The 22,515-nt window shown below is 43.5% G+C and overlaps 3 protein-coding genes across 3 annotated transcripts; 2 read left to right on the top strand and 1 right to left on the bottom strand.

The window, feature by feature from the left end:
* The first annotated feature begins 68 nt into the window (after positions 1-68).
* LOC119229628 (CKLF-like MARVEL transmembrane domain-containing protein 3) lies at positions 69-1,290 on the top strand. Its single transcript, XM_037490196.2, has 4 exons — positions 69-221; positions 474-629; positions 715-810; positions 989-1,290. The coding sequence occupies exons 1-4, from the start codon at positions 162-164 to the stop codon at positions 1,109-1,111; spliced, it is 435 nt and encodes a 144-aa protein (XP_037346093.2). The 5' UTR covers positions 69-161; the 3' UTR covers positions 1,112-1,290.
* A 101-nt stretch (positions 1,291-1,391) lies between these two features.
* cmtm3 (CKLF-like MARVEL transmembrane domain containing 3) lies at positions 1,392-9,518 on the top strand. Its single transcript, XM_037482706.2, has 5 exons — positions 1,392-1,684; positions 7,331-7,486; positions 7,616-7,711; positions 7,844-7,964; positions 8,596-9,518. The coding sequence occupies exons 1-5, from the start codon at positions 1,568-1,570 to the stop codon at positions 8,622-8,624; spliced, it is 519 nt and encodes a 172-aa protein (XP_037338603.1). The 5' UTR covers positions 1,392-1,567; the 3' UTR covers positions 8,625-9,518.
* A 500-nt stretch (positions 9,519-10,018) lies between these two features.
* On the bottom strand, positions 10,019-22,506 carry cmtm4 (CKLF-like MARVEL transmembrane domain containing 4). Its single transcript, XM_037482693.2, has 4 exons — positions 20,947-22,506; positions 16,410-16,586; positions 12,416-12,514; positions 10,019-11,827 (listed from the first exon to the last, which is right to left on the bottom strand). Exons 1-4 carry the CDS (start codon positions 21,130-21,132, stop codon positions 11,663-11,665), a joined length of 627 nt encoding a protein of 208 aa, XP_037338590.1. The 5' UTR covers positions 21,133-22,506; the 3' UTR covers positions 10,019-11,662.
* Between the last annotated feature and the right edge of the window lie 9 nt (positions 22,507-22,515).

The raw sequence follows: 22,515 nt of genomic DNA, 5'->3' as shown, positions 1-22,515 counted from the left end.
GGTGTGCCGAGCAGCTGCTGTTGTGCAAATGACGTGTGTACTTCTGCACACACTCGTTTTCAGCTAAAAGGAACTTGCTTGTCTCAGGAAACAGAGTGAGCTGTAAAAAAAAAAAAAAAATCTGAACCCTGGTGCGAGAGGATCCAAACCGAATAACAAGCATGGAGGTGGACACTGCTTTTATCAAATCCAAGAGGGGGGTCCTGAAAGTAGCAGAGATGGTGAGACCATTAGCACATCTCTGACCGTTTCAACGTGTTTTAGTTTCCGACGGAAGGAGCTGCGCTGCTAAGCTGCACACTACAATGAGGAACAGAGCCGGTACATGAGGAAATAACAAAGTCAGAACTTAAACAGACAATGGTGTAACAACTAGATTATTGAGCTTTGTGACTCGTCTTTCTGGAATCTATAGATATCTGTATGTATTTATATTGTGTTCTGTCTTTTGTTTCTCTTTTGTGTGTCTTCAGGGGACTTTGTTTGTGGCCTTTGTGTGTTTCACAGCAGCATCCAGCCCAAAGTTCATTACAGCCACAGTTTTGGAGTTGGTGATCACTTCATTTCTGTTGTTGCTGTACATGTTGAAACTCAACAAAAGGCTGACCCTCTTCTTTTGGCCTCTCATCGTGGGTGATGTTTTACACCACATACAAGTTTCAGCATATTCTACATGTTTGGTTTTTGACTCTTTTGTTGTGTTCCTCTCCTCAGGATGTTTTTAATTCAGCATTTGCAGCCCTGTACTTGATTGTCTTAAGCATCGTGGCTGTGACTACATACTCGGTCACAGGCACACTCGTTGGAGGGGTGAGAAATACTTCTTTCATTTTGAACTGAAATTTCCCTTGTGTGGCCCAATTTTGTATCCAAACTTTGATTAAACACGTGCTTTAACCGAACAATGTCTTTTTTTCTCTCACCCACGCATATTGACGTTGACGCTTAGCATTCTGAATATATTTTGAAAGGCGTTCCTTATTTGCAGATAGTTGGTTTCCTCTCAGCTGTGCTGCTGTGTGTGGACTTCTACGTGCTTCTCAACAACATCACATTCAACAAACCGAGGAGCGACAAACAGAGTAAAGAGAACCCGGGAATGCATCAATGACATGTATACACCGTGTGGCTTGTTCCAAAGCCTGTGCCCGTGTCCAGCACATTGTAATGTCAGTAATTCTAATTGATAATGCGAATTGTTGTTTGAAAAAATGGTCCGATATTTTTGATTGACACAAACTTGAATGTTAAACCCTCGATATCAATAAACTACTTTCCTTTGCTTGGTTACACCTTGAGTTGAGTACTTCCAGTGAGGGCTCAGGACCGTGTTGTATGCAGCTGGGGGGGGGGGGGGGGGGGCATCGGATTTCACATCTGGACAAAGCAGATGTTGCGCTGCGCTTCCGCGCTGTCACTGTTTCCGTTTCCACCAACGAGAAGCATCACGCCTCCGCAGCGCCCAGCGTTATTTTTGGTGTTTTGTTTAGCCTTGAATCCTCTACCTTCCGTATAGTAGTTCGGGCTTTCCGGAGTTTAAGCAGATTGGAGACATTTCTTTGCAACCATGGGAGACATCGAGGCTCCCAACGCGAACCCACCGCGGCCGAATGTCCTCCTGTCGGTCCTCCCGAGCAAAGAGTTCGCCTCCTCGAGGAAAGGAATGCTGCTTATCGCTGAAGTGGTAAGAAATGACCAGAGGGATCCCTTCTGGAACAAATGAAACTCTCACTGGGCCGTTGCTTTTTATCCAAAGTACGCACAAAAGAAACGCGCTGCGTTGTTGGATTCTTTTATTTGCCGCTGGCAGCTGGAGCCTCGCGTTGCTTTAACCCACGTTTGCAAACAAGTAGAATACACGCTGAATTCACGTCATTCTGAACGTGGGTCAGCCCGTGTCCGCGGTTCCACAAGTAAAGGGTGGAGCAGTTGGAGCCAAAACGAGTAACGAAAGCTTCTAAAACCTCTGTTCTCCAGTTAAATCACCCGTAACTCAGACAATTTGACCATGTAAACGTTCGCAGAGTGGCGGATGCTTTTTATTCACTGTTCAATAAAGCAGGGAAGTATGTGTGTGTGTGTGTGCACGCGTGTGTGCGTGCGTGCATGTGTGTGTGTGTGGCGATTACCACCATGCATTTGTCACAGGACGGGTCTCACTGCACTAACTGTTGCATGAACCCTTAAATTAGTGTCACGTGATGGAGAAGTCATCCCCCTCACAGTCACATCCTGCAGTCTGTTGGCCAAAGATGAAGCCTGGAGCACAGTCCTCTGTGTGTGTGAACGAAGAGAAGAGCTCACACACACAATGCAGCCTTTTTACTGATGCTCAACAATGAAGTGGCGATCTTCAGCCTTAAATGCTTCAGCATGAATGCACTAATAAGCCCACCAGTAGACAGCAGGAGTGTGTGTACACATGGGTTCAACAGTAGTAAGACTCACTGCCTGCAGATAAAACCCTCTGCTAAAGCCAGAGAACATTAAAACATGTTTAAGAAAGAACACGAGGCTTCAGGGAAAGGAGAATGAGGTGTTGCTTGCAAATGACTCTTCATGTTAAATGAAAGTGGTTGTTAGGTTATAATTAGTATGATCGGAAAGAGCGATGTGTCAGTAAATGTGTGTTTTACCACCTGTGTTAATCTGTGGAGGAAATCCTGCTGTGTGTTCGTGGTGCGATAAGTGGCACAATACCTGATCTATTACCTGATCTATTATCATTTGGTCTGGGTAAAGTTTTATCTTTGACATAAAAGAACAAGTTGGTTTTTGCAATGTGTTCAGTTTCTTAACACATCCAGGGGAAGGTAGTTTCATTTTGAAGCTCTCACATTATTTTTAAAAATACATTTTTTAAACTCAACAGAAGTGTCTAGAAAATCCACAGAATGGAAAGAAAACATCTTTACGGTTTTAATGTACGTGATTCAATTTTGAAAAATCAATTGACAAAACAGTTCTGGTCAGTTTGCAACTTTGTTTCGCTGGTTGTTCACTTGTAGATTGGTGTTCTTTTGTTTTTAGCCTTGAGCATTTCACAAGTCTCACCCTTCTTTTTACCAAGCCCTGGCATTGCACTGTATTGTATGCATCTTGTACTACAGCCTGTATTCTGTAGCTGGAAGCTTTAGTCCTAGTTGTGTTGTCTTTTTGATGCAGTTTAAAGCTTGCACACAGTGTAATGGAAGCTCACAGCCAATAGAGGTGAGTAAAGTGGATACGGCCCATATCCTTTCTATCTTTTCCATTCATTAGTCAGACACAGACCCTGCTGAGCTCGCATTGTTATACACAGTGTGTCAGAGCTCTATGCATTTCTCATTAGGATTCTCAGTCCCAGACAGCAACAGGCCCAATAAATCACTAAATGGTGTATATAGTGCAATATTTTCTAAATGCACGCTGTTAATAAAGGCTGCATGTTGCTGTACATGTGTGCAAAGTGTGCCTCCTGTCCAAGTGGTGGAAACGGATCGGTTTGTCAGCAGCCTAATGTGCCTGTGGCTTCAGGACTTATGCTTTGTGAGTTTACAGCTCTTATATACACTCTTGGCAGGTTTCACTACCCTCAAGCGCGCCTCAGTAGACTCATCGCATTCCTTTTAAGGGCATTGCTTTGAAGACACACACTCTCCCATCTAACCAAAGTCTAGAGTACAGTTTGTTATTGTACAGTTTATTTTTTTATAAAGTATACAAAACAAATGATTGTATTGATTGATTGTATACGTATTTACGTCTGACCAAACTATTCATTTGTTATAACCTCAGCAAAAAAACAACAACTTAGTTGTAGCCTTAAAACAGTCTCACTCCCCAGACATTTGCCTTTCTGATGTGATCTGAAGTCTTTTTTTGCCGGTTCATACACAGTATGAGAAAATGTATTCTGCCTGGTCTTTGTTTATCCTGCATCACAACCAACCAAACACCCCAGACCCTACTCTGCATCAGCAAACGTGCCCGAGCAGCTAATTAACCAGCAGAAATCCTATCGATCCATGACAGGATGCTGCATTTTGAACTCACAGCAGCTGCAGCAGTTTGAGTTGCATCACGGGGGAGTTCCTGACCTCAGGTCAGCGTAGGATGACATACTGGGACAAAGACAAGATGGCCGGCCTGTCTGAGATTACAGTGCCTGGTCTTGCTTTGATTTGCACTTCTGATGGAGAGCGTCCAGCACAGCGCAGGATAATTTTCTGGCGTTGTAATACTTGTTGCTTATAATACTGGGGGCAGTTTCACAGTGTCCACGTTGCTCCAAAAACAATCTTTTAACAGCGGTATGTCCTTACAGGACAGGGACCTGAAAATGTTATTCACTCACTTTCAGCTTTGTGACATGATCTCAGAGGGAGAAGATCAGAGAAGAAGATTCCTTGTATTTAGCCAGTCGGGTTTGACATTTTTCATTCGTCTTCAGATCCATCAAGTAAACATCAGGCAACGATAGAAGGCAACGATGATGCAAAATCTAGAGCATAACCAGCATGATTAGGCTCAGGTTTACCCAATCGGGGGCGAGGTAGACGTGCAGTAGGACACAGTAAAACAAAGAAGTAAAATTAACAATACCAAGGATGACTTTCTGAATATATTATGACAATTGTTTGACCTTCCATATTAATGATGGCATTTTTTGGATGTATGACTGTGGCTTCTTGTGATTATTTTGGACAGACTATGAAATGTTCACCTAATGCCTTTTAACATACTATTCTGTAACATTTTTGGACATATTATAATTTCTCAAATGTATTTTTGGATCTAACTATTTTTGACGCTATACTGTTTTTTAAAAACATTTTTTTACAATTTCATGACAATACTTAATTTCAACGCAGCTGTGATTCTTTTTCCTTAAGAAAATGTAGTAAAATATTACAATTAGGGCCGGGACTCGATTAAAAATATTAATCGAATTAATTAGAGGCTTTGTAATTAATTAATCGAAATTAATCGCATTTTAATTGCATAAATATTTGACCTGAGAACAGTGAAAAGTAATTTTTTTCACATGGATTTTTATTTTTGTTTAACCAATTCCAGCAGACAACTGTGTTGTGTTGTGGATTCCAGCCTGAGAATCTATGAGAATTGAGGTTGGATTCAAAAGCATCAACAGGTCTGTGGTGGATTAGTGCAGGGAGATAGCTGAAGTGTGGAGGATCCTCAGTTCAAACCTGCTCTCTCAGAAGGAGGGTTTGGTTGCAGTCAGGGCTTCAAACTGTAAACTTTGAAGCAGTTTTGAGGTTTAGTAAACAATCCCAAGGTCTAATATGAGAAACGGACACAATGAGGCATGTGCTTGAATAGCACAAGGGAACAACTGAAGGGCTGCACGCTCCAACCTGCTGTCTGAGGTTGTGGGTTCATGCCCCTTCATGCAGACATCACTTCTGCTTTGAAAGAGTTTTGAGGTTTGAGTAGCAGTCTCAAAGTCAAATACGGCCAAAATGTGACCAGGACTGGTGGTGTAGGGGTGAGAACAGGGGCCAAAAGCCTCTGTAAGTGCCGCCAGTGGGTTCAAATCCCGCTCCTGCCAAGTCTTAAGCGCACTACCGCGGAGGTAGTTGTGGGGGCATTGTCCCCACTGGTTGTTTCAGAGAAGTGAACCCTGGGGGTTATGCAGAAACACAAGGCGTGTTCACTTGAGTTATGATGGCATTGTCAAGAATGATGATGAATCTTTTGAATGATGATGAATTGACTAAATTTGATGTTAATTGCTAATTAAGCTTTTATCACTTATTAGCCATGCTACATAGCCTATAGGGTTCCACCTTTTTGACGGGAGAGAAGGCCGGATGAGTCAGTAAAGATGAGCAGATGTGTCTCATTCAGTGGTCACACTGACATGAAACTTATTACAGCCTCTGAGGGCATTTTTCAAGACAATCACATGTTTGTCTACTTCAGGGCATCCTGTGGACAACCTTCAACTGACGGGTCTGGCACAGGGTGTAGATTTGTTTACCCTTTTTAGTGCATCCACCCTCCAATTCTCTGTTACATTCAAATTCAACTCACTTGTGCCTTTACCAATGCAGGAAGGATGAAAAGCATGTTTGATCCTCTAAGATGCACCAATCCGTCTCTGGGGCAATATCCCATTATGATTTTTTATAAATGTCAGTTACCCAAAACTAAAAAAGGATTTAGGAAGAGCCACCATGTCCCTTGAGGGTTGAACCCAGATAAGGTTTAAAGTACAGAAATGTGGGGCATTTGGCATTAGTGACAGGGACGTGTAGGTTGCTCCATCTAAGATCATTCCAGTCATGTCATGGGAAAAAAAATATTGTGAAAAAAGTCAAAATATAATATATATAATATATATATAATATAATATATAATATATATATATTATTAGGGCCGGGACTCGATTAAAAATATTAATCTAATTAGAGGCTTTATAATTAATTAATCAAAACTAATCGCATTTTAATTGCATAAATATTTGACCTGAGAACAGTGAGAAGTAATTTTTTTCACATGGATTTTTATTTTTGTTCAACCAATTCCAGCAGACAAGTCTAGCAATAGCATATTTAGAAATATAGTACTTTCAGAAATTCAGGTAGCCTATAGGTAAGTAGACCTTCTGTAAACTAGGTTTTTTTTAAGTAGACCAATACTTTCAAGTACGTTCAGAACATTGGTTATTTTTTCAGACGTGGACTTAGTTACCCTGGTCCTTAAACCAGTCATCTGGTGCAGTGTGGGTTGGGTGTGGGTCCTTGTACTCGGAGTCGGGCTAACGTCCACGCTAGCTGCTAGTTGTTTTGCGTTGAGGTGATACTTGAGGCTCGATGTGAATTCCTTGTTGCACAGCTTGCACACAACCATGCTCTTATCGACGCTTCCATCCGTGTGTTTATTATAATAAGATTTCCCATTCACGGGGCCAACCGACACGGTCTCGTCAGCTTCTTCGTTCATGTTCACTGTGGTTTGTTGTTGTCTGAAGTCATGAACGCTAGTTGGTGCTCCAGTATAATCGGTCCTCCGAAACTCATCCGGTGAGAAACGTTCCGCGGTGCAAAAAATAAGTGTAAAAATCCGTAAAAAATGTTTAATGTGTTATTTTTTGTGCAATTAATTAATCTTAATTCACATTGTAATTAATTAATCGTAATTAACGTGCTAAAGTCCTGGCCCTAATTACAATGTTAGAAACTGTTGCGGTGGATTTTGTAAAATGTTTTTTAAATACGTAGTATTTATAGTTTACTATAACATTTTGAGTATCAGTCTCGTGTCCCGTGCATACTGTTGATGCTCCTTGTATTTTTCTCTCTCTCTCTAATTGTGTCCGTAGGCTCTGTCCTTTGTGTCTTTTGTGTGTTTCGCGGCATCCACAGCAGCAGCCTTTGTGACGGTTCCCCTGCTGGAGCTCCTGGCCGCTCTCTTCTTGTTGTTCGCTTACTCCACCAAATTCAACGAGCGGTTTAAAGGCTTCCTGTGGCCGCTCACGGTGAGAGAGAGATTCCCCTCATCAACATCAAGGCCGTGTTCATGTTGTGCAGGATTGTAAAACTGCCTTCCAGTGGTGAAAGAAGTCAAATAATACAGTGACACAGAGTTTCTTGCTTGTCTGTTAAAGGATTTCATGAGATGTGTGTCTGCCTCCATCATCTTCTTCATCATCTCCATAATTTCAGTATCCAAATATGTGGACGGTTCCTCTAAGGCTGCTGGGGTAACGTTGACTTTTTCATCATGGCCTCAATCACAAATGGATTAACAACACAAAAAACTAGCCCTTCTGGAATCATCTCAGTTCTTGTTTTACATGGTCTTTACTGATTTTAATTATTTATTTTTCTCACAGATATTTGGTTTCATCGCCACCATCATTTTTGCTTTAGATTTTTACCTAATTTTCAATGAGCTGGCTGCTTTCCTAAAGCAAGGAGCGGGGGAGTCCGCCGAGGAGCCATCAGGACGCCAAGGTTAGGACTTTTTCATTTTTATAATGTTATACTGTGACATGACACAAAGCTTTTTATGACTTTGTCTCTCATTTTCTGGGATAATGTACATTTAAACATTTGTACTAATTTATATACATGACGTTCTATACTGCGACACTATTTGCACACTATTGCCACGATATTTTCATGGCGTACTAAACTATGACATTTTTATGACATTTTATAACAATATGATGACATGATTTTAGTTAATACACATTACATTATCACATTTGTATTGGACACACTATACATTTATGTATTTATATTATAGTTTTTTATAACATACAATCTATCTTTGATGGCTTTTGTGGAATACTATACCATGCCATTATTTTATGACTTACTTTGGGCAACTGTGACTTCTACGTCAACACATTTTATGACTTTTAAACAGAAAGCTATGCTTTAACCTTCAATTCCAATACTTTAAGGCTTATTTTTTAGTTCCAATGGCATTTTAAGACATGCCATACTTTGACTTTTCATGAAAGTATTAAGTTATAAAGGTTTTTTATGAAAATCAGTACGCTAACCAGTTTGTCTTATTATTGTAACGTCTCCACAACTGTGCTGATACCAGAGGTGTAATTTCATTTTCATCTCTTAGATGAGTTTTCAGACTCTGATTCGGACTGAGACGGCGGACCACCACCACCTGGATGACGAGTTGAATCATTCAAATCATGATCACGTCTGGACCTCAAATAATGACCAATATTGACTTCGAGGAATGTACTGCAACCTTGTTTACAGTCATTAAACTACAACACTAAATTAATATCATTCTTTAGGTGTGGTTATAAGGAGGTGTGTGAGTGAGGGAAAATCATTGACCTATTTTTAGTATTACTCTAAAACGCACATGTACAATGTATAGAAGGACGTTTGGTTGAAGGTTGGCTGGTTACAACCTCCATTCAATTGTCAGATTTACATGAGTACATTTTTTTAAAGTTAACAATATTTTCTTATAAATTCAGCTGTTGGATTCCTGAGGCTTGCACCACATGATGACCTTTTCTGGATCATTCCAGCTTTTATACGACCCGTGTTTGAAAGTTGTCATGAATCTAAGTGACTAAAATGTGTTCTAAGACTGACCCGAAGCTTGAGTGACTTTCTGCTCTTTGTGTGCACGTGTCTGTAACGCCACTTTGTCCATATTACATAGTTAAATGCAAGGTATCTGTGAATCTTTTTGGGGTCTTTAGCTCTTCCACAGCTGTAGAATTACACGTACTGGCCTCATCGACTTGTTTATGTAACGTACACTGAACGAGTGTTAAAGCAGCGCTGGGAGTGAAAAGTGGAGGAATCAGTCGCCACAAACCTCCACTTGGTGTTTCAACTGTTGAGAGCCGTTGGCACATTAATGTTGAAAAAAATACTTCCACGATTGCAATTACATCCAATAAATAGATTGTCCTTTTGTGGCAGTTTGTTACTTCTGCAGCTTTTGTTTTCACTATTGATGAAATGTTTCTTTTTACGGTATTACCATTCTGTGAATAAAATTATTTGATTAAAAGAGTGAGCTATTTTCAAAATTGTCCAAATTTCTTTATTTAAATTTTCACTGTTGTGAAGCCATTTGCAAAAGGTTTTTGAATACAACAGTAGCTTATTAGCCTGCATGCTGCTTCCAATCAAAGCACATGGAATTAAAAGGAAACAGGAGAACTCTAATTTCAACACATTCAGACTGAACATGTTCACCGTTTAAAGTGCAATCAGGGAACTAGTGGAAGGCATTTCTTCTCTTCCCTGTAAATAGAAAGACTACAAAACACTAGCAAAGGGTTCTATACACACAGGGCTTCAGCGTGAAGGGTTTAGACTGATTAGAGGTCAATTCATATTTTCAAATAGCAAAATACACCTTGATGATTGTGCTGCAACGCTCACATAAAAATCCATCCATGTGGGAAAAAAAAAAATTAATGCGATATCTACTTATAAAAGCAGTTTGGTCACCACAGCAGGACAAACAGCAGATTTTAATCCAACTTTCTGAATAATGTGGAAACATCTGAAGAAACCATACGGTTTTTATTATAATTTTAAGCCATAGTCAAACACATTTCTGGTCCTTGTCTTGTACACACACACACACACGCACGCACGCACGCACGCACGCACTACAGCCGGGAAGTCACAAGGAATACTTCTAATTTCAAATGACAACCAGGAGGTGGCGTGATAGAGTCAATTTAGACCTCGCACAAACTCAGACTGATTAGATTTAGAGGTCTTAGACAAAGAAAAAGCGCAAAAATGTGTAACTGCAATGTTAATTCAATGCATTCAAATAATGTCAGATAAATCAAAATAAATTGTTTTCTTTCTGTCAGGTAGAGCCAACAAAAAAACATCACAAATCTGTTTTGCACGCTGCATGTATGCGCTTTATAACAGCTGCAATGTGAAATAGTATTTTTATAATACATAAAGTATGATAATATACTGTAGATACATATGCAAACATTTTAATAAAAGCAGTGACACTAATGCTAAAAGTACCACATTTTTCATCACACCATCTCTGGAGTTTACATTTCTCAGTGTGACAGTCCTATCATGTCTAATGATACGGATGGCGTTAACAAATACAGCGTTCAGTTTGAGGCACCCTGTGATTTCATTTAATATCTTTTTTTTAAGTTTCAAAGAAGGAAAGATTGTGTGAACACCTGAGAAACAGTCTTTTAGCGGAAGGGCAATGGTCTCGACCAAGTCACCTACTGATTTCAAACTCAACAGTCAACATTCCTGTTAGCTGAACCCGTGGATTAGTGCAAAAGCAACAAGCTACCGATGATTTAAAATGTGGGGGATAGTTGACACACGTACTGGGATGTGATAGATCCCATGAGGTACTTTTATATTTTGGTCTCGTAAAATGTGTCAAATCCACTGGCTGCATCTGTGTTGCAAAGAAGTGGATTTTATTCACTCATTTGAGCTTGTTCTGTTACTTTATAACTGCTGGCAGGAGACATTTTAATAGCGGGTAAAGGTCACATCTTAAAGGCATTTGTGAAGTTAGTCATAAAGAAGGACATGTGTAATCTTTATATCTATCTATCTACTAGCTCACAGGTAGAAACATAAGGCTAATGTCAGTATCTGGAAAAGGGAACAGTAAAGTTCTGGTGCTTCTGTTGTGCTGCGGGTTAAACTCTATGTTTCTGGTCCAGTGCTTTCCTGAACCCACGGTCACATTTATTTCCACAGGCTTCACAGCCAGTAGTGTAAAATAAGCAAACTGTACAAAGGTTGACCTTCTTTTTAGTGGACTTCTTTCACAGTGAAACACCCATTAGTGCACAGTTGGAGTGAAGTCAGTCTCTCTTTTGTTGTTTTGTTTTTTTCTTCGTGGAAGGGATCCTTCATACTGACTTAGAAAGATGGATGTAGAGTTCTACAGAGAATACCTTACAGTCTGTCTGGAGCCCTCCACTTCTCCTGGGGTGTCACTGAAGAAAAGGCGCCCGATAACAACCAAAGCCTCAGAGCTCGACCGTGGCGTTGACATGAAGGTCCATTCAGTGGCCGGCAGGCAGAAAGCACAGCGGAGATGTTGTCAGGAGAAGGCACAAGCACGTGGTGATCATGAGACCACCCTTCCACTCGATACTTGAACGCTTTCCTTCAGCCCGATTGTCCAGGAGCACTCACGCGAGCTCGGGTCTGGCCTCCATTTCTCCGCGAGAAGCCGTGCGCGCTCGCATGTATTCGCTGGTCTGAGCCGTCCCCTGACAGCCATTGCCCCGACGCCACCGCCTCACCGCCAGGAAGGTGTTCACACCGTACACACCTGTCACCAGGAAGCCAAAGATCTGCATTCAAGTGGGAACACAAAGTGGGACAACAATGTCTCAATTTGAATGGGAACCAGGGGACTAAATGCTCACAAGGATCCTATGCACACTTGGTTTAGGAACAAAAAAGTGTGGTTAGAAAAGATTAGAAAAGGCTTAAAGGCTTACATGTTTTAAATTGCATGAATAGACATGACTTCAATTGTGCTTGCTAAAAACGTACGCTAAAGACAAGGGCATTCAGGTTCACTTGGTCAGCACGTGCTATCCGCTCAGCAATCAGGGAGCATGTGACCCTGACCAGAGAGCACCAGGACCTACCAGGCACCAGCAGCAGCCAGATAATACAATGATGCAGTCAGAACAAAACAGAACCATTGGCGGTTCCTGCGGTCTGCTCTGCCTCACACATGAGAAAAAGAGTCCGGTGGCTTTGATGAGCTTTCAGCAGAGTCTGTATACAACAATACTGAAGAATATTTTTGATATTTTTGAAGTATGAATTCTTAATGATATGCCCTGATAAGATAGAAGTTAACGACCGATAAAGGTTTCTAAAGATGTCTGCCATGTTTTGTAAAGAGGTGGATGGTTCCGTCTACTCACCAGTGCTGCAATTTCAGCTCCAGTGTTATGGTTGATACAGGCCAACACCAGAGACGACAAGAAGAAGAAGAAGGTGCTGGCTGCCGTGTTAACCAGGTCCTACAGGGACACACAAAAACAACAAAAGTTTTGCACCATGTTTATACTGCTGATGTAGCACATCTGATCAAACGAGTGAAAATGAGAGCAATGAACTATCATGTATACCCAAATATATATTAGTATTAATGATATCTGAATCGCATGCTTTACAAAAAAGGAATGGAACTGCATCAATGCTAACATTAAACTACTACACCATCTGGCTTTAGACCCCGATTTGTCTCATCAGTGGCGAACTTTCAACTCTAAACCTGCAGGAGGGCAAAGACGCCAACAGCACATACTAAAGAGCCACCCAGCACCTCATTTTACACCCCCCCCCCCCCCCCCCCCTCCCCCTCTCCCCCTTTTACACATTGAGAAGGGCAATGAAACCCTTTCATGTTCTACTCTTGCTGTCGTCAGGCAGTTTGGGGAGGGCTCCTAACAAAGTGCACGACTGGGGCTCGGCCCGCGTGATTAGAGGCGTGACGGCGATCACGACAGATGACACGCAAGCCTCACGCGGCAGCGGGGTTGAAAACGCAGAAACCAACACAACGGACAACTCAGTTGGGCGGAAAAACTTTGCAACTGATCGTGCAATTAAAAAAAAAAAAAAGTAATGCGTTATAGGTGTAACACCCTCATGCTGACACAGGCTGTGTAAAATAAAACCACTCTCACACACACACATACACACACACACTAACCGCCACGGCTCACAATACAAACACACGCTCCCATCTATCTCGTCCAACTGGTTGGACAGGAAATACTGTTTAACATTCCAGTGAGCCGTTCTCATGTGTACAAAGGCTTTTCTACAGCCTTCAGATCCCATTTTGTCACTCCGGTGCCTGAAGTTCACCCTCAACCTCTCGGCTTCACTCCGTGCCGAAATTCCACATTTGAACCAGGCCTTGGTAAAACTTTAATCAACAAAAGCACAGACTAGACCAGACCACTGGCTCCGGGGCTTTTTTTATCCTCCCCCCTAAACAGTTGCTTATTTTGTAATATGACAGCATCCACCACACAGTCGTAAAAAAACATCCATAAGCTCTGAACTCAATTCTGTTTTTGTTTGCAAACTCCAGCAAGTTGTCAGCAAGACACCAGGATCTGAACCGTCCTATCCAGTCAGTGCTACGCGTATTGTTCCATGTAACTGTATGTGGTTCTGTGTGTGAAGCTAGGAGCTGGAAATAGTCATGGGACTGCAACTATGGAAGCCCCAGAGCACGCAGCAGTGGAATAATCAGGAAATCTATTCTCTTAAAAGTGAAGCCCCCACAGAGCCGATGAGCTTCATGCAAAAACACAACGTCTCTCCAGCTTTCACATCCACGCCGGACTCCAAAGATTTCATGTCTTGTGTCTGCGTGGGTGGCAACCCAAGCAGACACAAGACATGAACCAAGTTTTATCGGATTCCTCTAGGTAAAGTAAATACAACATGAGCAAAGTTGTCTATGGTCTGAACTGATGATAGATTAATAACTATGGCTAACAATGACCACAAACCTCAGCTGCGTGTGCAGATTCAGCAGATAGATGTACATCATTACTGGAAAAATAACACAAAACTCTTATCTTAGGCCGTTGACGTTATCTGTGATGAGATTCCGAAGCAGAAACATATTGAACACAAAATGAAGCAAACTGGACACCGTCTAAACACTTGCAGCCAGCAGATATTTTTGGAACATAAACAGAGAAAGCTGCTTTGCGCTACGTTCCCAGTGTGTAAGGCTGTGACAGATCCAGGCATTCATTCCCGATTCATTCATTCATGCACTAACGGTGAGGAGATACTGTCTGTTACCCAGAACAAAGCAACAGAAATATAGTGGCCACACTGATGCTCTCCTTTCAATAATAGAACAAATACTCCGTTCCCCTCCCCTTCAGGCTGTGAACGTCCTTCACTGTGCGTGTCCTTAGGGTCGCACCATTTCTGTCCCACTACCCCTCCACGTGCCCGACAGTCATTTGGAAAACAATGCACAGAGCCGACCAGCTTGCTCGCTTGCAAACTGACCCCTGAAGCTCAGCTTAAAAACGAAGAGTCACCGAGTGGCTTTTCAACCAGATCCCATCGCTGCATTCGTTTCCTCCGCTGAAAGGGGAGGCGGTCAGGACCTGTGTTTCCCCCTGTGTGCTGCCAAAGTCATCACAGTGGGTGAACTGGAGGAGACGGGATCCCATTGCACGTAATTGTACGATCAAAACCCTCGGCCTCCACCGCATGCTAAAACAGCTGACTTCACAGAGGGGAGAGCGGCAGCGCCTGTCCGTAGTTTATAGTTTGCAAGCAGGGGGGGGGGGGGGGGGGGGGGGCACAGGGGATAACTTTCCAATGGCGGAAGTCCCAGAGGCCTTATGTACCTTTGAACTTGATGGACATAAACAGCACGTCGCATGGCCGGCAACTGTGGAGGGGAGCTGATAATTACAGTTAGTGGACAGACTGTGGGATCAAACTGCTTCTTTGCTACTGCTTACTGGCCAACAGCGACGGGCTGTTTGTGTTGTAACACGAAATATGTTGCTATCCAAATATGTTATATCATTTTCACTCATAGCAGCGTGTTTCCAGCACTAACAATGAGCCAAATTGTAGTCCACCAGTCCAACTTGTGTGAAGAATAATCTCCTCCGAGTGAGATGACAACCAAACTACTTCCTCGCCCACAGGCTTGTGCTCACAGATAATACGCGTTGACATTTGCCTTTTTCTTGTGGATTAATCAACGCAGAAGATAAATAATGATATGAAATGCAGGTGGGCCTTTAGGAGTCTCATGAACACAAAGTCTAAAGAGAAGGAACCGAGGGTAGGAAATTAGAATACCAAGACTGGCACTTTAAACGGTTTCCTTTGGTGTCATCCCACAAAAGTAGAAGCCAAAGCCCCTCCCTCCCTAAAAGAGGCGGAATGTACAAAGGATGCCATGAAGCAATCTGATAGCTATGGTTGGATTTAGAAATCTGGCTTGACATCCACTGCTTTACTACAATATGTACACTGTGGAAAATACAGGAGACATCTTTTTCCCCCCACTTCTCTCTGCTACTTGGCAGCGGCTCAGAGCACACCAACGTGTGTATGTAGGCAAATAGTGACAGGCTACCAGCATCTGCTGCAGAAACCACACCAGCTCATTGGCCTACAGCTGACAGTGCACATCCTGGTTGGTAAACATTGAAGCCGTTTGTCCCTCCAAAGTTCCGCAGTTTTGCGTACATCACGTACAGGGCAGCTCATTGACTGCACCTCGCTCTTGCTGCTGGATACGATGCTGCACAGTTAAAAGAAGAATAATAATGCATTGCATTTTAACAGTTAAATTGTGTGACTCACATGTGAATCTGCAAAGTAAGCAGTAAACAGTCAATCTCTGTAGGGGGTGATTTACAGCTGAGCAGCATATTTCCTTTATATTCTTGAATATACATTTGAGGCAAATTGGGCATTTGGCCGCATTCACTATTTATAAACTTTGGCAAACGAGTGGAAAAATGCCTTATGGTTCATTACAACCATTAACTACAGACTTACGGCATTCAGAGGATGTATGGCTTTAGGTATATGGACAATAAGGGGGTTCCTAAGCGAGGGTTTGTCTATGGGTTACTGTGCTATTATAAAGGGATTTTTGAGCATTTATATTCAATTACAATCCATGAATCAACCCCAAAACTTGCTCCTACAATGTTTGCAATATAATCGATCAAAGGAATAGCACACAAACTTTGACCCATCATTACGAGGTACTATGCATCCTGGCGATGGAACCTCTTCTCCTGCATGACGTCTGACTTTTTTCTAATCAGAAATCAGATCCTCATCAGAAAGATTTTGTCCAAAAGTGCGTAAAGTACACGCCACGAGTCCGCCTGTACCTACCGTGAGGCTCCAGTTGACGTGGGGCACCTTGGTGTGCAGGTTGAGGGTGAAGATGAGGAGGAGGACTCCGGTCACCACGAAAGCACTGCAGCTGACAAACTCAAAGAAGTACACCCCTCCACAGGGAGAACACAGCATGATCGTCTCTATGCAGATGAATCCGATGAGGGACAGCACCTAAAGAGAAGAAGTAAAAAAGTATGTTACACGTGATTATGAGATCCATCATGTATGTCTCGCTGGGACCTGTTCAGTCCTGCACATTGTATAGTTCTATATTCCTTAATATAGAAAATACATATAAAAGGATTCCTGGTTGTACTGCTCTTGGGTATAAAGGGGTACCGTCGCCTTTTCTCTAACTTTTGAGAGAGTGTCTTCCCAGATGATGATGGGATTGTCCTAAGAATAGACCACAGGCCGTGAGCCCATCTCTAATGTCTCACTGCTGGCCGCCTGGGAAGAAGCCTCCCTCCAGCCAACATCCATCAGCAAACCACAGTATGGGAAGAATTCTGCTGTTGAGGGCTTCCTCTTGCCGTCCGGCCTCAGACAAAACCACACGCAGATTACCGATGGCTCAGAGACATAACAGAAGAACCAGGAGAATGCCACTTACACATTACCAACCTGAAGCAGCCAAAGTAGAACCGGTTCTGACCAGATCTGCCCTGTCGACCAACGAGGGGCCGGTTTGACATTTTGTATTAAAACGTCAATACAGCATGTTGTATGGATGATTGTAAAAGGGATTTTTCAAATAAAGATCATGAAGCCACGAGCCTGTGAATTGTACGGGAATGGCTCCGTTTTCTGTACTCTCAAAGAGGAAATAGGCGTTTTATATTTTCATATATTAATTTGGATGAATAAGAAACGTTGAATGCAGCCAGGGCAGGTTTGTTTAAACCAATGTTATCATTGTTACAACCTCAAGGTTGCACAAACACTATTTAGGGTATCGCTTACAGCAAGCAACACATTAGTAAACACTGAGGCCAATTTCTTTGGGCCAACAATGTCAAGTTTAGTGATGTTGATGCAGACACGAGTGTAAATGGCCTATATGGGCTTTGTTTTGAAAATCTATTAATTGATGATTAATGTAAACAGTAGATGAAATCTCTGGACTGTTTACATCCGAGTATAAAACAGGTCCTATTTGTAAGTATGATTTGTTAATTCTATGCCAATGGAGAGTGATCTGGTCAAGAACCTCAAAGTTCATCATTGAGTTGGGTAAAAAGGCCTTAAGGGCAATGGTTATTTGTTCATTTTTATTTCCCCTATTTGGCACTATAGTTATCTTAGGAAAAATGTTTGGAAATATTTGAAATTGAGCCAACTATACGGCAAAGCCTTTCCCTGGATCAAAGACATTTGTCACATTAGTTCTGATCTTGAATGCACCACAGCTAGGTGCATCACATGCTGCTGAACAAACGCCTATCCAAACGATGCCAAACAGTCTTGGTAGCAGACGACCCCTCCTCCTGTCTAGGCTGCTTATCCAGATTAATGAGCAGAGACTACCCTTTGGAACCCTTTTGGTCAGACTCTTCAGCCAATCTTCCAAATCTTGTACCGAACACGCCTAGCTTTCACATAACCAGGGACACCCTAAAGCAGAGGGTCCAACCAGCATCATGACAAAAGCTTCATTTTGTGCAGCTGCTGAAGCCATATTAGAGCATGATGTTGTATAGCAGTCCATCTGTAAGCAGAGAGGTTACACCCAATTGAGAGCAGAGGGCTGCAGGGACCTCAGGGTGATGTCATCTTTTTCCCTGTGTAACAGGTGTCATGCAGCCGTAGGGGAGGAGCCAGGGTACACAAAGCACTACAGGCTAATCTTATAATTTTATTTAAAACTTCACCCGTACACAACACCTCCATCAACTCGCCCGCTCGCTCCCTTCTTTGTCGCTCATGCACACAGATCCTTATCTCTGGGATTATGCACGTTATAAGTCGCCTTTCAAAGGGAGTCTACTCAGATCCCCTTCTTACACACACCATCTGTTCTGGGCACAGACTGAATTTGTGGAAAAATAGGCCTTGTTGTAAAGCCTATTCAACATCATATCGTGCACTACAACTGCTGTGGGACATCATGCACAAAAGAAAATGACCCCAAATTGTTGAATAGAACAGCCACAATTATTTATGTGAGGGGAAAGGTAGCCTCGTAGTAGAGCAAAAGGTAAGTGCTTGGGTTGCTGTGCATGTTTCCCCACATGCATGCACAATGTCTGTTGTTTTTATACCTCACAACAAGCCCTGTATAATGTTCCAAGCAGAAGAGAAATGAGCATATTGCCGTCTCTCTCCGAGCAGGAAGTGCTCGCTGACATTTGGGAGCATCTGGTAACTTCATTACAAAACATCCAGCGACTGAAAAGAAAAACACTGAACATGAATATTTAATCACCACTTGTTAGAATAGGAAAACGTGGGTTCACACAGTGAAGCAATAAGACTTGATTGGAAACAGAAGGGGGGGGGGGGGGGGGGGGGGTATTTTGTCAGGTCTGACAACGTGTCACATTCCTGTCAGTGTAGAGGGGCGTAAGCTGGACATCAGATCGTTGTTGACCCCGTCACAGCAGAGGGACAAAGATGGACACACCACACTCAAGTTACATCCGACTGGCACCAGTTTTTACCTTTAACTGGTCTTTTTTAACTACGTGTGCATAGAAGGTATTTTGATTTTGAAAGAAGTGAGGGGCCCAGTACTGCATGCAATGCACCGACACTAATCAGCTAATCATTACTCCATACAACTTATTTTTGTAAAAAGGATGATCTATTAACAACACATGACTCCTACCCTTTGAGCCACAGAGCAACTTTCCGCTTGAGACCGTAATGTGAAGAACAGACGCAAAACCTCCTTTCGCTGTGTTGCCGTGCAGAGACCCATGGTCAGCTTTGTGTTGTCGTCAATCACTTCTAAAAGATCACTACGCGGCCTTGGCTGGGACGAAGGAGACCAATTGGAGGACAGAACAGTGAAAATGTAAGCCAGCGAAGCTCTCAGCGTTTGGCAGCGAGCCCTGTGGGCCTGGTCTTAGACGGGACGGATTTCACTGGTCCCGTCCTTGGCGGTGAAGGAGATGTGAGCCGTACAGACTGGACAGTCGGTACCGGCGCCGAATGCCATTCAAGTAGATGAACTAAGCTTGTGCTTATATCCATTTACATTAATGACATATGGGGATGAGGAAAAAATACATAAACGTAAAGGCTGACCTGTCATTCTGCGGACCAGTCAAAGGAAATGGGGTATTGTTTGATTAAGGCCAAGCCAATGAATGTTAGTTACTACCCGATCCAAACTTCTACCGCGCTGATGACAGATGGCTTTCTTATTCTTCCCTCTCACGTACTCAAGAGGTAACCATCACTGATGTGTGCAACTGTGACAGCGGACTGTGCGGTTCTGTTAGAAAAGTGGGACGCTCACTGTCGAAAGCTATTTCAAACTTAAGTGAAGCAGAAAAGCCACAACTGTGCAGTTTGGATTTCTAGTTAGCCTGCGCTATCCACAAACACTGTTAGAGGTAATTGCTAGCTTCCTCAACTCCCTGGTTTCTCCTGTTGTGGACACACCACATCATGTGTGCAGGCCTGTGTGTTTTTTGGCACCAGAAAAGAAATGGCTCCGGCTCCATAGATATTTCCTCCTGTGGTGAACTGACGGGGCTTTGAGAGCCCTCGTCTTGCTTTGTTGTCCTCGGTCCCAGTTCAAACATCACGTTAAGATGCGTTGATATCGACACAACAGTGAAAACGTGTGTACCTTCCGAGACCCACTTCATCCTGACATATAGATGTTGCATGGTGCAGTCCATCCCTGGGGCTTTTGAAAAGGCCCCACAGTAGAAAGTACACACACACACACACACACAGGAAAGGTTATTTTCTATCCAAGTTACTTGCAAACATGCCAGGATCCTGCAGAGATGCACGCTCGACTACAAGAGACAGGCAATATCACAAAACACATTAGATGCCTGTAAATCCACAGTGTGTGGGGGCCGGGGGGGGCACCTCGGAAATACTGGACCATTTGGTTGGAGGCAGTGGGCATCTTTCAAAACGAAGAGTCAATTCACATTTAAGTAGCTGAGAAAAGCATTTTGCAGACTGACAGCTGCGGTCCTAGCGACCTTGCAGCCCCGGTGCCTCTGCTCCGGGCTGCGCGGTCCACGGGTGAGCGTGGAAGAAAGCCGCGCGACCACAACAGGATGTGGGCGCAGGCTGAACCGGGACCTGTGGAGCCTCATCGGTTCGGATCAGCATCGTGGGCTGACCGCCGCAGAAAACAGCCTGGAGCACATTGCAAGGGTTTAACGCCATCATGTGAGAATGTTGCTTTAAATAAGAAGGGGGCCCTTTCAGCCCTTTCACTGCGGACACGCCGTCCATATGTTAGGGACTGCTCGGTGGGTGTGATCCGCCGACGGTGCGTCGTTGTTAGTTTGACTCACTTTTTACGTGCAGAACATGGCAGAAATGTGCTCAAACTCACCACTTCGACCATCTTCAAGATCCCAAAGTACGACTTGACGTACTCCATGTCGCACCGTATGCCCCCCAACATGTTCCTCGCATGGACGGGCTCGGTGGTGGGTTGGTACGGACTGCTGGCCCCGGAGATCATGGACGTGTTGGAGGCCTCGCCGTCAAAGCCCTCCGCCTCCTCGGTGGTCCTCATGGTGGCCGTCGGGAGAAGCTGGACTCTCGACTGGCAACGTCACGGCACACACCGAACCAGAGCCGGGTTACGTTTCAGGAAAAAAAGCACCGTTTGTTCCGCGCAGGCTGGAGGTGGATTGGAGAGAGGGGGGGGGGGGGGGTAACCCACTCGGTCCACTCCTCGCGGCCACCCTACGGGAGAAAGGGGAATGACACGCAGCACGGACCGGGTGTTTATGTAATAGCCGCACTTCTAACCGCGGACGGCTCCGGTCAGTTTAGCAGCAGCGAAACGAGGCGAAAACCGGGCTGCCCCACTCCTCTGCGCGGCCGAACAAACATACACCCATTGCAGCCCGGACGAGCCGAGAGGACCGTTTTGTTGGCTGTGGTAAACCCGAGGCTCGTCTCTTTAACTGCAGCGGGGGAGGCTTTGTCTCCGAGTCCGTTCAAATACGAACCCAAGCGGAACCGAGCTCTCCTGGTTTATGTAGCGGTGCGTCCCCGGTGAGCCTCCGCGGCCAGCTCGGGACATCCAGCCGGGCCTGAAGGAACCACTAACGTCGTCCGCAGGATCACGGCATTCAACTGTAATGATCCTTAAAGTCCCTCTAAAACAAACAGCTTAAATGTCAAAACATACCAACACGCCTGCTATCTTCTCGAAATGTGTGGTTTACGAGAAAAGACAACTCTGTGGAGCAAGTCAACTTTCAGAAAAGTGAATAACCTGCGGCTCTCTGCAGTGACTGCCCTCTTGTGGTAGTTAGTGGCACTAGAGGGTTGCCTAGGTGATTCCAGGCGGCTAGAGATGCTCCAAAAAGACTACGATGCGTGAATAGCTGCATCCAAGCAGCCATTATCCTTGTGCGAAGTGGTGCAGTCACTACAAAATGTTCAGTGCTACAGACAAATGTGATTCAGCCTTTCAGTGCCTCAGCTAACGCGTGGTGTCGCAAATTGTTACGACTTAAAAAAGGGGACTTGAGTAGCTGGATGGATAAAGGTGATTAAATACAAAAAAACAAAACAAGTACAGTTGAAATAAATACAGCTGAGTTTTTCTCTCTGACTTAAACCAGGATTAAATGTTATAGATAAAACAATTGTGGTGGAGTTATGGGACTAGAAATTTCATCTTTCATGACATTTGATGGACACATCAAGAGGTTATTCATTTGGCAAGAGACCATTCCAGTTGTAAATGTTAACAGAGCACATGGCAGTTCATTTCCCAGTGAATATCAGGAGGTAAACAGACACCAGCTGATGTCTCGCAATGATATTCCCTCTAAACAGCCGGTCTGCATACTGGTTTAATAACATGACTACTAGACAAAACTTTAGTATTTGTTACTTGGTTGATTGTTTGACAGCATTTGTTACAATTATTTGAAGACTA

The sequence above is a fragment of the Pungitius pungitius genome, chromosome 4, assembly GCF_949316345.1.
Source record: "Pungitius pungitius chromosome 4, fPunPun2.1, whole genome shotgun sequence".
Classification (NCBI taxonomy): Eukaryota; Metazoa; Chordata; class Actinopteri; order Perciformes; family Gasterosteidae; genus Pungitius; species Pungitius pungitius.
This window is presented reverse-complemented; position numbering and strand designations above follow the sequence as displayed.